Here is an 18,184-nt window from a genome sequence, read left to right as displayed (position 1 = left end):
TGAAATTTAGGAGCACTGTAATAAGCTATAGGATAACATTTAGTGCACTGCAAAATAAGTACCAATCCAGTTTTCTCTTGGCAGAGTTTGACACTAACATGTATGAAATGTCACCAATTGGTTTCAGTTATAATATTTGAGTGCACCATTATTCAGCATATGTTAATCCCAGATCTGAATCAAAACTATCTGCTTTGCAAAAGAGAATTAAAAAGATAATTACAGCTGGCTAACAACGTGTTAGCCTGGATTATTTAAACGCCTTTAAACGAAAAGCTGAACTTCTCAAACATAATTCTTATTTTTCGCTCTTGTTGCGCTGTTTACATCCAGGTTTTGTGTCACATTTCATCGTTTTCACTGTAAGAACCACACAGAACATCCCAATGGATTTATTCCCTGTATTATTTATTGAAAACCCAGCAGTCGTCATTAATACCTGTTGTGTCTGTACAGGCAGGGAAGTAAGGAGATGTGGTAAACTAAACTAGCTGTCATTCTGTTGTCCAAAAAAAAAAAAAGGGCAAAAGGACAAATAGACAAAAAAAAAAAAAGAAACACTCCGATATGCTACAGAATGACACCCTCATATTTGTTTTCTCATTTTCATCTTTTAACACTTGTTTTTAAAAATGTTACACAGTTGCAGAGGAAGAAAAGCACTGAGGAAGAAGGAGAGTGTGTGACAGCAGTTCAGAGGGAGATAAAGAAATAAAAACTTGAATGAAAGACGGGTTCGGGTGTGTCTTTTAAAACAGCTGTGTTCGTCTGTTTTCTCCTCCGCCAAGTGTTTTGCTTTTACTTATGTTGTGAAAAGCCAACAGGAGACAGTCGTTGACAGTCGGCTCTCGCGTTCCGTCTCCTCCTCCCGCCGTCCTTCTTCATCGCTTCTTTGGAGGTTGGGCTGTGCGGGGAGGAGTGACGGGCCGACCCGAGTTCATCCCTCCGTACTGATACTTGGCTTTCTTCTCAGATGGCTTCAGGATCTGGGAACAAGCACCGAAGCATTAGCTTTTAAATGACTCCAGTGGTGCAGTTGTGCTAATGTTACTTCAGAGTTTGTGTTTCTCATTTGTGTGTTCTGTGCAGTGGATGTCATCACCTGGAAGGAGCACATCAGGGTTTCGTCCACGCTCATCATGCCGCCGGCGTTGTCGAACTCTCCGCAGTAGTTTGGAGCCGAGAACAGAGTCACCAGCTGCCGCTTGGCAAAGAACTCGTAACCGTCTTCTACCACCTGGGGGCGTCAGACACACAGGAACATTACTCCGTGCAGAGCTGATAACATGGTATACCTTCTGATAAAACATGGCTGTGTTAAAACACAACTACATGCTTGATTTCTAGGAAGCCTGATAAACCAGTCCAGTTCCTGTTATGGTTAAAGGAGGCGGTTTGCTGTGCATTTAAATGGTTGAATAATGAGGATGTGTGTTTTGGTCAAGGACCTGGTGGGCTCTGCAGATGAGGTCCAGGTCGTGGCGGTTCAGGAACTTGCTGACCACATCAGCTCCAAAGGTGAAGGAGACGCCGCGGTCGTTCTCTCCCCAGCCCTGGACGTCCTTGTCTGGGTCTGACCACAGCAGATCACACAGGAGGCCTGGGGCCAGGAATACACAGTTTGAACTACATCATACTACACCACCACCCCCTTTTTAATGCTGCTGACAGAGGAGTGAACTGTTGCATACACACAGGAAAAAATGAAAGATGATTCACCTCCATGTCTGACCTGTGATCAAACACTCATAACTGGGTCACAGATTAAAATAAACTCTCTGTGCATTTTAAGATAAATCCACCAGCTCCATTCCTTCAGGAAGTCACCTTTACATTAAAACACTCAGGCTTCCTTTTGTATATATACACACACACATTCTTCACATCCAGACACTTGGAGTCTCCCTGAAAGACCATAAGAGGATCTGAGAGACAGTGGCTGCCAGGGTCTGAACACTGGCTGCCTTATAAGGACAAGAACAACCAGGTTTAATAAAGAGGGCAAAGAGTCAGACTGAGAGAGGCTTCACTTCCACTGGCTTTACTACGACTTACAAAGAACTATGTATTTCTTACAGTGGCAAAGAAATAATGATGATCTCGCTGTGAGGTTTCTGTCAAAGGCTTTAAAAGTCCCCTGTAACATTTGGTCTAATGTCCTGTAGTAATCTGTGTAATGCTCATGGAGGCTGAGGCTCTCCCACACTGACGCGATCAGCCCCCCTACCCGAGAAAAGCAAACCCCAGACTCTGCCAGAACCACGGCAGAGATCGGTCACCCCCTGGGCAAAGTGATGCTGCGGCTTCTGATTCTGATTGAAGAACACCTCCCTCTTCACCTTCTATGCAGATGTTACCTGGGACAATGACCTGAAAAACACCTGGCCTGCTGTGTGTGTGTGCGTGTGTGTGTGTGTGCATGCATGGTGACCTACCTGTGTCAGGCACATCTGTGGGTCTCATGATGCGTCTGATCTGCTCCATAGACTGCAGGTCAGGAGAGAGACCTGCGGGCGACGCAGCAACACAATGACGCCAAATCATCACGGTTTGTAAATCTCTTCATCCCGTGCAGGTATTAACTGCTATCAGTAAAGCTATAAACTTGCTGTGACCCATTTACCTCACATCAGATTAGTAAGCAAAGACACGGAAAGCTTAGAAGGGGTCAGGAACTTTATCTTTCATGCTGCAGGTCTCATATTGTGTAAGCAATGACAGGAGAGCACTGAGCTAAGTTTGGACAGACAGGTCTACTGTGAGCTCTGAGGACAAAACAAGAGCGAGGGCACGCGCACCGAGGACTTCAGCTCGAGAAATGCTGCAAATATCAAAACACAAGCACCCACAAACATGCACAGCGATCAGGAACAGGAACAGGAATACCTCCATGACAGCAGAAGATCTTCTCGTCCACTATGGCGGCGATGGGCAGGCAGTTGAAACAGTCGGTGAAAGTCTTCCACAGCTTGATGTTGAATCTGCGTTTACCTGTTAACATCAACAAGACCATGAGTCAGGAGGCCTCAGGGCGCAGAACCATAAAAGGCTGTTCACAGCGTTTTTTTTACGAGTTTAGTCTTGAGACTCAGGGATTTAATCTGGATTAAATTAATTCATTATTTACCCAATCAATTATATATATGTTATTATATTTAAAATTTTTTTTTTGCTCTGAGTCGGTTTGATGTTTATCTGCTCGTCTCTCTGCATTAACACATAATGGAACTAGTTCTACCACAATGGAACAAGAGAGGAACTGAAAATGAAAACACACTCCGCTTCTGTGTCACAGCACTCACACTCGTCGTAGAAGCCGTAGATGCGGTTGATGGAGGCGCACTCGTGGTTGCCCCTGAGCAGGAAGAAGTTCTCGGGGTATTTGATCTTGTATGCCAGCAGCAGGCAGATGGTCTCCAGAGACTGCTTCCCTCTGTCCACGTAGTCGCCCAGGAACAGGTAGTTGGCCTCGGGGGGGAAGCCGCCATACTCAAAGAGCCTCAGCAGGTCTGTGTACTGTCCGTGGATGTCACCTAGGATGGAGAGGAAGCAGTGATGGATTAAGGAAGGAGGCACGGGGGATAAAGACAGGACAGATTATAAAGTACAGCTTCGAAGATCAAGGTTAACCGGGAGGTTACTGACCACAGATTTTGAGCGGCGCCTCCAGCTCCAGAAGGATCGGCTGACTGAGGAAGATCTCCCGGGACTTGATGCAGAGGCCCCGCACCTCAGCCTCCGTCATCTGGACAATCTTCCCTGGACGACATCCTCGCACTAATGGAGGGAAAGGAGAGATGCAGTAAGGTTAAACTGTGTGTCTCAGGCTCTCAGGTATACATTGTTCCTATGGGACTGTTCTCTGTAACATTTTTCCCAGAAGTTTCTCTCAAGGATACGACTGTTGATCGCTGTGCACATCACCTCCCACAGGGTGAGTTTTTAAATCAACTTCAAACTAAATATGGGAGGCAGGGTTTAGTCAACAGACAGAGGATGGAAATAGCCCGTGTGGGCTTTGTTGATGTTGCTGGGAGTGTTTTTGGAGACGTTTCCTGTTGTGTAACAGGAAAAGAGTAAGGGGTGGGGGGGGGTGGGGGGTCACTGAGCTGACATGGAGCTCCCAGCCTCCACGTCATTGACTCCATGACTTGTATTAAAGTCAGCAAGTCAATTACAGGTGATTAATAAAACTTAATAAATGAGTTTACTCTTAAAAAGTACCCACAGAAAGATCAGTGGTGGGAGATCTTAGACAAGCGACCACCAGACCATCACCAGAACCGGTGATTTGGCACCGGTGTTAACTGATGATGAAATTGAATGGTTATTATATATAGAAGCCAGAAACCCTCACATGATAGAATACTGAAGAGTAGCTGTGCAACCTGTTTCATTCTGATAAGCAAATTACTATGTGAAGCAGTTGCCTATGAGCTGGCCTACATATGCAGTACATACTGTACACTGTCAGCACTGCAGTGTAAAAGGAAATGAAAGCAACAGAATTATACATTAGGGGTTATAGGATGGATTATAATATGCAAAACGTTAACTGAAAGTAACCCAACGCATCATCAAACTTTTCCTCCGAGCACAGAGCATGTGTCAGACTGTTCACCTTGCCAAATAAAGAGCTTTGCATTATTTATGAATAATATTCCTGCACGTCAGGCACTAAATGGCCTCTGGAAATCTTCTGATTTCCTGACGGTGCTTTGAAAACTCACGTACAAGCATGGCCGCTGTCTGACAGCTTTGAAAGCTGACACATATAAACCAGCCCTGACGACCACATACAGCTAACCTTTGCAATTTCCAACTTTCCCTGCAGTATTTCCATGGTTTGCCGCCTGCCCTATATACTCTCCCTGTGCTCAGATGAGTGGCAGCATCAAGGACGCCTCCTCTTTTCCCTCCTGCTTGGTAAACCACAGAAGTGGGCCACAGCTGACTAAGACTTGCTGCTGTCAGATGACACCACAGCAACATGATGGAAATCCAAGCAGGGGTCAAACGCCACTTAATAGGTAAATCAAAGAGACGTGGTCAGAGGAGTCCTATGGCTTCACAGCCAGCTGAGCTTGTTTTTTTTTTAAAGGAGAAATAAAGTATGTAGAAGTCTTTATCCTCTGCAACAAAGAGTGTATGAGAGCAGGTATGTGTGTCAGATTCCTGCAGGTGACTCCCGTCTGAAGCTAGCAGCTCTAAAGGTATTCTGTGTGTGTACGTGTATGCGCGCAACGTGACCCTGCTATTTCTGCCTGTCGACCTTAGACGATAAACACTTGTCTGCCTCCTCCACCCCCAGCAGAGCACAACCTGCCATCACACACACACACACACACACACCCCACCTGAAGGGTGAGACTGAGGCTATATTTAAACTGTCCAAAGGTAGGATTTCACAGGTAACCATAAACACAAAAAAACCATCGCCTGAGCCAAACCCTGTGGAGAATTTCTGACATTTTAATGCTGCAAAACTCAGGGTCACTGTGCCCTTAAAGTCCTCCTGTGGTTCAGAAACACAAACATGCTGTATTATTGGTCTTTATGCACAACATATCCTTCAGTGAGCACAATACACAAACAAGGAGTGCCTGTGTCCACTGAATGATTTCACACCCCTCCCTTTCAGCTGTGCGATGACGCGTTTGCAGGTCTGTGCTAGCTCAGCTGACAGGGAGGGAGGCCTGATATAGGACGGACACACACACACAGACGACAGAGACTGCAACCAGCACCACTAGTTCCACTTGCCTGGGAGGATCCCCTTTCATCATATGGTTAAGGGAGAGCCGGGAACACACACATACATACGCTTCAATTTCTCTGCCTCCTCCTTCACACACACACACACAAACCCTCGACAAAGACAAACATATACACACCCAAACATACACACTCTGTGATCCAGTGACCTTGACTTCAGATCATACCACAATGGGCTTGTGGGGAGGTATCCCGGCATCCTTTACTCTGTCACCACTGCACTGCAGCTTCCCCAGCGAGAGAGAGAGGGAGCGAGAGACACTGAGACGAGAGAGAGAGAGAGAGAGAGAGAGAGAGAGAGAGAGAGAGAGAGAGAGAGAGAGAGAGAGAGAGAGAGAGAGAGAGAGAGGAGAGAGAGAGAGAGAGAGAGAGAGAGAGAGAGAGAGAGGAGGTGGTACCCACATCTGATCACCATAGCAACCCAGCAAGACCATTTTCCAGCCTGCAAAGGTGTTGGTGAGCAGAGCTGCTGCTGTATCTCAAGGGGGGGGGAAAGGAGCTGATTTGCAGATTAAGTGGCATCTCTGCTAACCCACACCCTGCATACTAACATGTGCTGCATCTGACAGCAGTGAAGGAAACCCGACAAGAGACCTGACACACACACACACACACACACACAAACTTTATTTTGGTGGTAAGCAAATACTACTTCACCTCGATACTACTGAAGCTGCGCTTCAGCTCTGAATCAGATAGAAAATATAAATATTACAATTAAACTGTAAATGTTACTATTGAGTGTCACAGCAGGTCAGTAGACAACGAAACATACTGTTCTTCTTGTCTCTCATCAGGCGTGCATGACTCAAAAAGCAGAAACAGCCTGCCCAGCCTGTTGCTCTACACACACTCACACAACCACACACTCAACAGAAGTGTGAGGGCAACAGGTAGCAACTTGCCTGCTAGCTAAATATTTTGGGAGTCATGAGGAGCAGCGCTCAGCCTGTGACAGCAGCTGTGTGAGGTCCTCCGTGGCTCTGGAGGAGCTCTGTCACGTCTGAGAAAATAAGCCCGATGATGACACTGCGATCTCATCAGGTTCATCTTGACTCGGGATTTTGGAGACTACAAATGTATGACATAAGAGTTACAAACAGGCTGCATTATGGGAAGTGTAGGACTCAGGGTATCAATTCTGCGAACAAAATTTGTTCTGTGAGTTTGTCCTCTGTTTATAAACCCTGTCAACAGGTCTTTTTCTAGTTATTTGCTAAGTAAAATAGAAGTATGTAACTCCCCCCTCCCAGTAGAACACTTGGTTCCGCCCGTGGTTAGCTAGCACACAAAACTCCTTCGGCTGGTTTAGCGCGTCGTTTTGTGTTATGGTGTTAATTTGACGGGTTTTTACATTCAGTCAGTCAGTGGAGGTGAACAAATGGATGAAACAACGGTCAAAAACGGAGAAAGAAGGACCGACAGGCAGTACGTAACAAGACACCTGAACAGGTAACATTAGCTTAGTATATGAGCCACTGGGTAACGTTTCAGCTAACTCTTACTGCTGTCAGTAGTGGAAAGTAACAGAGTAGATTTACTCAAGTACTGTACTTAAGTACAATTTTGAGGCACTTGTACTTCACTACATTTATTTGACAGCTTTAGTTACTGGTTACTTTTCAGATAAAGTTTTTACACAGTGGATAATAAAACAAGCTTTTAAAATAACGCATTGTGAAAGAGTAAACCGGTGGTTTCCAACTTTGTTGTCCTCTTACAAAGAGCACTGTGTAACCAGGGTCACATTTCAGATATCCGTGAGTTATAATCTCCTCAAACACACACACAGAGTGATTTTTCCTTAAACTTCTCACATGGTTTCATTTCAGTAAATATTCAAAAACCTTAACATTTTAACTTCAATTTGCTGCTGATACTTATGTGACTTTTTTTATATCGTAATTTTACTTGTAATGGAGTATTTTCACTTTGTTCTCATTGTACATGTACTATATAGCTATTTAAACAGCATGATGATGCTAAAGTAAGTAAAACTAATAATAAAAGCAGAATATTCAGTCTATCAAATTAACATGATCATCGAGGTGAGTCATTGTTCCTCTGGTAAAATAATGGTGTCTGGTCACAATGCAGGCAGCACAGAGACAGGACGAGGGAGAGCTTTGCTGAAAGCAGTGGCCAGACAGGGACATGCTCTGGAGACACAGATGATCAGGTGAGAAAGTGTAATGCAAATTATAATGGACCTTAGTAGAGCACGTTTAATTTTTTGTACAAGTGTATGATTTCATTCATTGTCCTCCCCATTGTCTATACCATGGTTACACCCCTGCGGGAATAGCTTGCAGCAAGACTGTGAGCAGTGTAAAAGCATCTGACTGAAAAAGTGCTAATTCAATATGGCTGAAAAGGTCAGCTGGTTAATCAGTTAATCAATGGGAAACTAGTTAGCAAAAATGTTAATAATCAGCTAAATGGGTAAATAATTTTATTAATGCAAAATGCAGAAGGCTCGCTGGTTCCAGCCATGCAAATGTGAAATTTGCTGGTCTTCTATGATATTCAACTGAATATCCTTATCACTATTTTGTTACATTTAATTTATCAAATGATTAACTGAATAATTGAGAAATGAAAATATTTGTTAGTTGTAGCTCTAAAGTTGATCTGGAACTTGGAAAGATACTTTTGTTTGCAGACCGGCAAAGGCAACACACCGTACAATCAAATACATACAGACTCACACAATGACATAGTGTTTATCAGTGAGTGTCACTACTTTCTCAGTGGTAGCAGTGAGAATGAAAGAGGTTGCTGGCTAACACAGCTGTTGAGCTCCACTTCCTGACAGCCTTGTTTGAACTGGGGGGGAAGCTGATGTTCCACTAGCTTTTCGCAGCTGGTTCTTACGCAAGATCAGAGCAAATCTCTTCTTTGAGAAACCTCTCTATGTTCCAGTTTATCCCTCCTAATTTGGTCAGGTAGATGTGTCTGTTTCCCCAGGCTTTTAACTCCGGGTTTGGTCACGCTCTGACCTCTTCAAACTGAACGCTGCGCACTTTCTCTAGCTTGATCCGAAGATCGCTGCACTGCACTGCACTGCTGTTTCTTTTTCCCAGACCTCCTTCATCTCTTCCTTACCACCCCCTTTTTTTTTTTTTACCCCCCTTCATCTATTTATCTTCACGTTGCATTCTTGGCTGTGACTGAACTCCTGGGTCACCAGCCTCCTCCTCCTCCGCCTTGCCAGTGAACTGTGCTGACGTCAGATGCTGACACCTCATTCCCCTCCCAGAGCCCTCTTTGCATTCCAGACAGCTCCCAGACCCTTCGGACGGTCACAGCTCTGACTGTACTGGGCTTAACTGTAGCCTGGGATATACTCTGACCAGGGCATCTGCAAATTCCATCAAAATCCAACACTGTTTAAAATGTTTTCTATTTTTTATAACCAGGGTTCTGGATTGAACTTAGGTCATTAGGACTGTGACTAACATGATACTTCACTAGGAAAGCATGCACGAGGAAACCACAGCATTTTCACAGATCTAAAGCTGGACTAATTGGACTTTTTAGGCCTTGAATTTTAAAGATTGTTCTTATTTTCTTCTGCTATATATGCATAGCATGATATAAGTGAATAACTATACTAATGTAGTCTACACTTTAATTGCCAGGAAAAGACCATTAGGGCTCCAATAATGATTGTCTTTGTTATATCTGAATATCTGAATGATCACTGTAACTGGTATTTTTCTCGACTCATCCATTTTATTATTTTGTCGATCAGTCAACATTGTAGATTTTCATTAGCTCGAGCCCTAAATTTGCAGATGCAAACTGGTCTGTTTAGAGCTGCAACTCATGATTGTTTTTCATAATTAATTGATCCTCTGAGTATTTCCTTAGTAAATCATTTGGCCTACATAACACCGATGTCATCAAGTGTCTTGATTTGTCCGACTAGAAGTGCAAAAAATCCAAAGATATTTATTTCAATATAATGTTAAGAGAAGAAAAAGAAAGCAAATGCTTTACTTTATCAAAGTAGTTAAATTTATTAAAACATAAACCGCGATAATCAATCAGGACTAAACTCTTGATGTGCTCTGTCATTATGGTTGTGCAACATTATTCTTGTCCTTTCCTTATTTTCCTTAACTAATGTGGTTACTGATATATAAACTGAGATAGTTTGTTAAACCACCCATTGCTGAGAGAACCTATTATTACAGTCTTAATGCGCTACCGCCCAACACTGCTCGCTAACCTTTGTTACAGTGCTTTATCTTTGTAAGTAAAAATGAGCCACTGTTCCCTGAATTAAAGTCCAGCTTCCAGGCATTTGGCAATTTAATTCACTAAATATTTGGGAGGATCATGGTTACTGCCCAACCCTCCATTATGCCGCATGTTGAACCACACCAGAGGGATGTTACGACATGCGTGAGCAAACAGTCAAACTATGACTGAGTTAAGTTAGTGCAAAGACAAAAGGGATGTGGTAGTAGGTACAGGCCTGCGAGAGGAGTTTTGGAAACAGACCAGAGCTGGAGCTTTCTACACAGTCAGAGGCTGAAGAGTTTACTTTTTATTGTCTGTGGATTGTTTTATCAGTGTGTTTCTCAAAACCGCCAGTAGAAAGTATTTATGTGTAAAGATATTTATATCTAAAAGGCCAAAAGGGGTAGTTGTCTAAAAGAAGTTTTCTTCAGTTATCATTTCTTCTGCTTCACTGGTTAGAGACTCCTTGCTGAGGGTCAAGGAGGTCAGCTACTTTTCCATTCACTTAAAAAAGCAGAGTTCATTTGAACTTGTGTGGGTTAGAGAGGGACAGAAAGATAAGTAAATTGCACACAGATCGCCTCTTCGAGCCATTACCATATATGGGCGCTACTATACGGAGGAAGGAGGAAGTAGGCTAGTCAGCCAGGACAAAGAGGGAGTGCTTGAAGGCTCTGTTTGTCGTATGCGATGGAGAAAGAACAAGACCAGCCAGGCACGGGCCCAGGGCTCCGTCACTGGGTGAAGGTCCACAACAATGTAACGGCTGTCAGCTGCACTGGCAAAGAGCTGCGTAAGCCCATTCACATCAACAAGAAAACACACACTGATGTCAGCGCAATATCAGGAGCTTAAAAATAGGGCTGACCCCTATAAGTCAATTATTCAACTGTTGAGCTGTTAGCACGCTTTTCAGTCTGTTCTTTGTTTTAGGTGCAGTAAAACAGCTTTACAATGAAAACTACATTTGTAAAGCTTGTAATACGTTTTTTGTTGAAATCCTGTCTGCTTGGTATATTCTAGTGCTGTAGTTATTGTTGCTTTATTACTGTCCGTGGCTGAATTTGCACCAGAACATAGTTCATCTCGTCTCTAACTTATTAATATTTTAATTAGAAATGTGCAAGGTCTCTACGCTGCAACATAGAGACGCAACGAGACAAAAAGGTTGGATGATGTTTTCACATTTTGGCACAGATACCAAAATCATACTTTTAAAGTACCTAGTTTTTAAGAAATCACACTGACTCATGATGTGACTCAAAGATGCTATCATCTGATAGCATCTTTGTATGCGTGGAGGAGATGCTATCATCTGATAGCATCTTTGTAGCAAAAATGTCTCATTCGGCTCATACATATATCCTGAAAACACAGAGCAACATTAGTGCACAACATTAAGTGAAAGATACTGAAATGTTTGGTGGAGCTGAGGGGGGGGGTGCAGTCAGGAGAAAATTCCCTGTGGGTTTGTAGACAAGTTAAGCAAAAAAAAAAACAAAAAAATACATTATTTTTCATTTCCTGTAACTGCCAAAAAAAGATATTTAAATAATCTTCTAATGGATCAAGCTGACCCACAGTTTTTTTTAAGCAGGTATGACTGTGCATGTTTTACTCACTGCTGCACCTCGCAGCACCAATAAAGATGCCCCGTCAGACCTTTTTTAGCTCTCCACCTCCATTCTCTATTCTTTCCAACTGGGCTCGACGCCAGCAGCTCCCCTCCACTCCTCCATCTAACCCTCTCCCACACAGGGGCGATGGAAAACAGTGACCCCTCAGTGAACGAGAAACACAAAGTAACTCTGGTGAGGAGAGTGGGAGCGAATCTTAAGGCAGAAATCCTGACTGTGATGGCATTTCTGTCCAGGCTTTGCATTTTCAGAGGACGTTTTGTTCGCCTTTAAGTGCCACGGGTGAATGGATGTCTTTGTGGGGCGAGAGAAAGGATGAAATTGAGAGGAGAGGCGAAGGGAGAAATAAACAGGAGGCATGGCTGTAGACAGAGAAAGAGAGAGACATGGAGAGGAGAAGAAAACGAGAGAAGTGGAGAGAGAAACTGAAACTTGCGTGGAGGAGACACAGGAGGCGAGGGAGAGAATGGACAGAGAGGGGAGGGAGGGTTTTATCGGAAAGCCTAGCTGGGCAGCTGAAAAGCCGGGGTGAGCTCTGTGCCACGTTTGGTGCCAGGGGGTGAACGCTCCCCACTGCACAGGCTCCACCATTGTTGTTTCCATAACAGAGTGCCACGCCAGCAGCCTCAACACCACGCAACACAGCAGCAATCCTCCACGTCCGACGAAAACAAGCAGGGTGACACCAATGCAAAACGCAGCATGAAAGAGCAGAACAAAGACCTAATGGTGCACTTTAAACTGCGGTGTATTATATATCCATATATAACTCTCAGCAGATGGCATCATAATTGTAGTTGGGACAGAAAAGCTCCTAAAAGGGGCAAAGAAAAAAGAGCAACACTGATAAATCACAGTCTTCTGGATGCCTTACTTGGTCTGGTATGACCAGTAACTAATGGTGACTAATGTTAACTATTCTTATCCTTTAATTGGCACTCACAGCCACAGCAGCGGCTGCTCAGCAAAAGTTACATAGTCAATTACTGAACTTAATGAATTTAGCTGATTTAATAAAGTCTCTAAAAAGAATTTGTTTGTTCTGAAAACACTGAAATCGATCGTGTTAGAGGTGAGTTAAATAATCCATATAACCCCTACTAAACAGTATCATTCTCTATATTTGAATATAATGGCCATGATTCCTTATATAACAGAAAATAAACTGTTGGGCTGCAGTGAATGCTGATCATCCAAAATCTGTGCAGTTCGACACTCAGTGACAAACACATCCAGGACAGCTCCTAAGCAGAGGAATACACTTTTAGAGATTTTATGTACCCGTACTGGGTTACAACTTGGCAGGCGTCTTTGCCCATAAACCAAAATGACAAAATGGCTCCAAAATGCAACTTTCCACCCTGCCTTCCCGCTCTCACTGGCTGCTGTATGGGGGCTGTGGTGCTGATTGTGCCACATAAAGCCTAAGGGCCACCTGTGCTGGCAGGCCAGACAGAGGGCCTGTTGTCGCTAAAGCCCGGGCCGGTGCGGGCTTAGCATGGGCACGCTGGGAAAGCTGGGGCCTGTAATAGCTGCTTTGCTGGATCACAGCACTAATAAAAAAACTAATGAGGAGGAGGGGCCAGGTGAGGAGAGCTCAACAAATAAACAGAAAAACACAACGTAGGCTAACAAACAAACTGCATGCAAACACACAGAAGAAGGAAATGTGCAGCTGTGTGGAGACGACTGAAGGGCTTCTACGAATACAGCCGTAAACAACCGTAGTGATTCTGCTGTGAAATCTGAAACATGCAACTGAGAGTTGTACTGAAAGAGCAGATGATGATTGATTTCCCACAGTGTCATGCAGTACTGTGTAATGTGGCTGTGACGGTATTGATTTTTTTTTCCCCACCACAGTGATAGGACATTACACCCCGGTGATTACACACCTAACTGCCTATTAACCACTGTTTTTCTTTAATCAACTACACACTGGATAAGACAGTTGTGAATACCTTTGTGTTGGGATTAACCATCAAACATACATATTTATCATGTGCATGCAGCCTCCCATGCATTGAATACAAACATAAGCTCCATCTCACAACAGCTGCCATATTACTGTGCTATTACAGCAATGCCTAACAGTCCCAGCTATAACTGTGCCCTAAGTGGCAAACTATGTTAGAGTCCACCGGGGCCCGATGTGAACCGGTGAACAGACTGAACAAGTGTAGCCAACAATAAGAAAATGTATTCACGAGTGCGGCTTAATATTCAAACTCTGACTGCGTAATATGACCATCCTGACAGATGCACAGACACACAAATGCCATTTTATTCATGCACACAGACGGCTTCAGTGTGTTTATCTGAATACCACTGTGTTGCATACCTGATAACTGTGACTCACAAGACTGGTCACAAGGCAGCAAACGACGAGTCGTCGTACTCACAGTGACACAGGAAAACAGAGAGGCCAGAAACCCGCATGCTGAGGCCACTGAGGAGGCTTCAGTGATTGTAAACCATGTTGTCAGTCGATCAGGTTTAGCCTGTTGGCTAGACAACGCCTCTCAACCCTTCCACCAAACAATGGCTGAAGGACACGTGCACTGTACGCGTGTGTGTCTTTGGACGACAGTCCATTTTGTGTATAACAAGGTACCAAAAAAAAAATAATAACAAACAGATACAATCAGCAGATGTCACTCACTGAGTTGATCACATAATACAGGTATTATTACGTACTTGCATTTGCAAAAACTAGTTTACTGGCATCAATTACCTAGGAAAAAAAATGTTTTATATATCTATAAAAATTATACCATGGCAACTGAAAATTCTTAATTTTGATTGCATTAATTTTCAGGACAGCAACAGTGAGGTGTGTTTTTTTTGTGTAACCAGTAAAACAAACCTGCAAATTTAATATTAGATGTGTATTTGTTATTTGCGGGAATCTGAATGTCTGATTCGGGCTAACCATGGGATTAGGAAAAAGGAGGTGTTTCTATGTCCTGTGTCGTTTATTACAATCAACATACAACTCGTCATGTATTATATGTTACGTATCACCATCACAGGCTAGTTTCACCAAATACATTTTTATGCACTTACTGTGTCATGACTACCTAATCCCAATAGCGAGACCTTATAGGAGAGGTAAAAAGAACAAGTCAGTTGAAAATCTACTGTAATACACTATTGCCCTTTTTACACTGTACCCTTGTGTGTTTGTGTGTCACCAAAAGGGGAAGGTTCATTTCTACCAGGGACAGCTGTGCATGCTGACATTTAATAGGAGATCAGAAAGCCCCTCCGTATTTGCGTCTGCGTCTGTGTGCATGAGTATGTAGGTTCCTGGCTGGCACCAGAGTTCACTAAAAAAAAAAAAACATAAGAGCCCAACCTCCTGTTGAAGCAGAGAAGAAGAAATGAATCCCCCCCATATGGCAAAGTGAAAACACTCTGAGTTTCTTGAACTCAATTCCTGGAGAAAGCCACTGACAGGCCATTTAGTCAGCATCTAATTGAAGCGGGCTGTAGATGTGATCTGGTTAAGTAAACTAAGACGAGGCATATCAAGGTTTCATCAGTAAGGAAAAACCTGTGAGAGGTCTTAAAATAAAATGCAGCCCTTACAAAGCCAAACCGATACACCAGGGACAGTTTGCATTTGTATCCCTGCCTGTGTGTGGCCCAAATATGTCTGCTTGTGTTAGACTAATGTCACTTTGCCTTTGTTTCTCTTATATTAAAGCAGAAAACATGAACCAGTCTGCTCTGGCCACCTGATATGGTGCAGTTAGATTACATCCTTTGTTTGCAGCACTGCACTTGCCGCAGAATCTGATTCTTGTTTCATATGAATTTATACTCATGGATCACATGGATCAATCATGTTTGTGTCCTGTGGTGTAAATACATTTTCAGAGGCTTCTCTCGCCTGCTAAGTAGGGCAAAGTAAACTTTAAGTTAAGACTATTGCTTGGTCCTCTCATGCTAAACAATCATTATCAGCCTTCAGAAAGCTGTTAGCGATGGGTTGGCCCCTCAGTTGGTATTTTCACACCAAAAAATGAGCCAGTCAGATGCAAGCTGTAGTGGCTGGATGGATGGTTGGATATATTCACGGCTCACATCTGGAAACCTTTAAGGCAAGATCCCTCCAATTTCCTTCACTGAGGTTTCATCGTCACTGCATAAGAAAAAAGCCAGCTAACCAGCTATAACAGTGTAGTCCTGCCCAGCCGACAACACAGACTCACACGGCTGTGAGAGCAAACAACTATTATTATGCAACCAGTCCCAATCAATCCAGACGATATGGTTGTACTGACACTCTGATCCACAGCGCGCTCAATCATTAGCATACTCCGACAAACTGTGTCTGTGTGCGTGATTTTAAACACACAATCGATCATGAGTGTTTGTCCTCCACTGCCTCGGCTGTCTATGTGTTTACTGAAGAAACAGAGGGGCCACTGTCTGCATGCTCTCAAGAGAATGTAAGATGTGAGAAAGACAGACAGATCAGCTCACCTGTGTCGGGATCTCTCACCTAGCACGGCTAAGGAAGTCATCCACGGCTACCCAACACATAACAATGGTGCTGGAGCAACAACAAAGCTTTCTTCGAAAGTACAGAGGTTACCTTTGTGCAACACTGACAGACACAGACTGTGGGCATTTGGAAAATGCCCCTTATCATCATATGTTATGACTAATATATAACGATAAGGTTTTCTTCATGACAGTAAAGATCAGGGGACAGTCTGTCTGCAGTTACACTGATGAAGGAACCTTTGCAGGATGATGCACTGTTCGGCTCAACACAAATAATGGCAACGTTAAGAATGAGCACACACATAAGGCCTTTAAAGTACTGGCTGTGGAATTACAGAAGACATGGGGTGTGGTATAGCCAAAGTTACTTCATTTTGTAAGTAGTACAAGTTAAAGGGTACAAAACTCTGCAGGTTTATTTAGAATGACATACCATCAAGGCCTGTGGATTGTGTAAACATTACTATTCAGCAATATTAGCATATAAACACAGTAACTTTTGCTTTATTTACCAAGCTGTACTTTGTTTAAAGACAAATGTCAACTTCTGGGACTGATATGGGCCCAAGCTACCGCCCATCATGGTGTGTTTTGCTTTAAAAAAAAAGTGTGTGGAAATATAAGCAGAGCCGTTATTAGATGGTAAAATCAACTTAGCTGTATTGGTTTGTATGCAGCATACCACAGTGGTGACACCAGCACTGGTGTAATACAAGCGTTACAACGTTTGATCTAAGCAACAAGAAATAGCTGTAGTTTTAGGGCTGGTCTCACGTCTCCCTCCTGTACCAGACCTGTCCGGGTACACACAGCAGTCCTCCCGCTACAACTTTGTTACCACTCCACCCCGAACCCGCACTTTTAACACTCAAAATTTGATTTGCGGAAAACACCCAAATGTCATAGGTGTGAATCAGCTGTAAGTTAATCTATTAAAAAAAAGAGAGGAGAAAGAGGCAGCGGCTGGTTAAATATGTGCCTGTGATTCGTATTACCGACCAAACGGGACTAGTCCTGCTCAGTCCAACCCGGGCTGCTCTAGCAAGTAAAGCGGCCCTTTTTTTTATCCTCTCCAGTCGCTTCAAAACAAAACCTAAATAACCCTTCGAGACTGAAGCCGCAAACATCAGGATAATATGAAAGCCAGTACGGCTGCGAACTCACCCTCTAAAAGCCTGGAAATCAGCGAGTCGACGTCCAACTCCCCCTCCGCCATTTCTGTAACGAAGAGCTGAGCCCGCCGCAGTCTGGAGCAGGCAGGGAAGGCACCGCCTCACCGCACAGAAACGCACCGCCAACCTCCTCCCATTCACTGGCCTCCCATTTAGAACTACTATGGTGCCTTCAAATGCCCCACGGAAACTCTAGATTTTATCACAGAGGCGGAAAGAAAAGCTTCCATATACCATACATAACCTTTTTTCCCCAAGAAATAGTTATACCCCGAATACTTTTAAAATGTTAACTCAAGGTCCACTTACTACCCCTTTATCCAGAGCTTTCAACTGAATTTCACTTCGCTCAAAGTGAAGGTGCAATGCACAACACATTTAGGCATGAATGTTTTTGTTTGTGCAAAACAACAAAGATGCAAGGTGACAAAACAAAACTGCAAGAATAAACAACAGTCACATACAATGTAACACTCACGTGCTAAATAAATGTCATACAACGAGTAACCTCACCTTCATGGAAAATCCCAGCGTGCACTCAGAATTTGAAAGTTCATACCTATATCTGTACTGTTTAGACTGTGGGAGGACAACAGAGCACCCAAATGCAACTTCTTAATTTCATGTAATGGTTATTTGCTGTTTTATCAAATCGTACTTGTATTTTCTGACACCTTTTGAACGCATCAGTGCCACTGCAACAGGTTACTGTGCTATAATACTATTACTACTACTACTACTACTACTACTACTACTAATAATAATAATAATAATAATAATAATAACAATATACGTGGCTAATGAAAAAATGTAATACACTTAGTTGACAACTTTGAT

General features: G+C 43.3%; 1 protein-coding gene across 1 annotated transcript; it reads right to left on the bottom strand.

Annotated features, from left to right (window-relative positions):
- Window positions 1-387: 387 nt before the first annotated feature.
- On the bottom strand, window positions 388-17,497 carry LOC121176910 (serine/threonine-protein phosphatase PP1-beta catalytic subunit). Its single transcript, XM_041031044.1, has 8 exons — window positions 17,340-17,497; window positions 3,646-3,777; window positions 3,303-3,533; window positions 2,887-2,991; window positions 2,436-2,507; window positions 1,449-1,600; window positions 1,103-1,237; window positions 388-986 (listed from the first exon to the last, which is right to left on the bottom strand). The coding sequence occupies exons 1-8, from the start codon at window positions 17,389-17,391 to the stop codon at window positions 882-884; spliced, it is 984 nt and encodes a 327-aa protein (XP_040886978.1). The 5' UTR covers window positions 17,392-17,497; the 3' UTR covers window positions 388-881.
- Between the last annotated feature and the right edge of the window lie 687 nt (window positions 17,498-18,184).

The sequence above is a fragment of the Toxotes jaculatrix genome, chromosome 23 (assembly GCF_017976425.1).
Source record: "Toxotes jaculatrix isolate fToxJac2 chromosome 23, fToxJac2.pri, whole genome shotgun sequence".
Lineage (NCBI taxonomy): Eukaryota > Metazoa > Chordata > Actinopteri > Toxotidae > Toxotes > Toxotes jaculatrix.
This window is presented reverse-complemented; position numbering and strand designations above follow the sequence as displayed.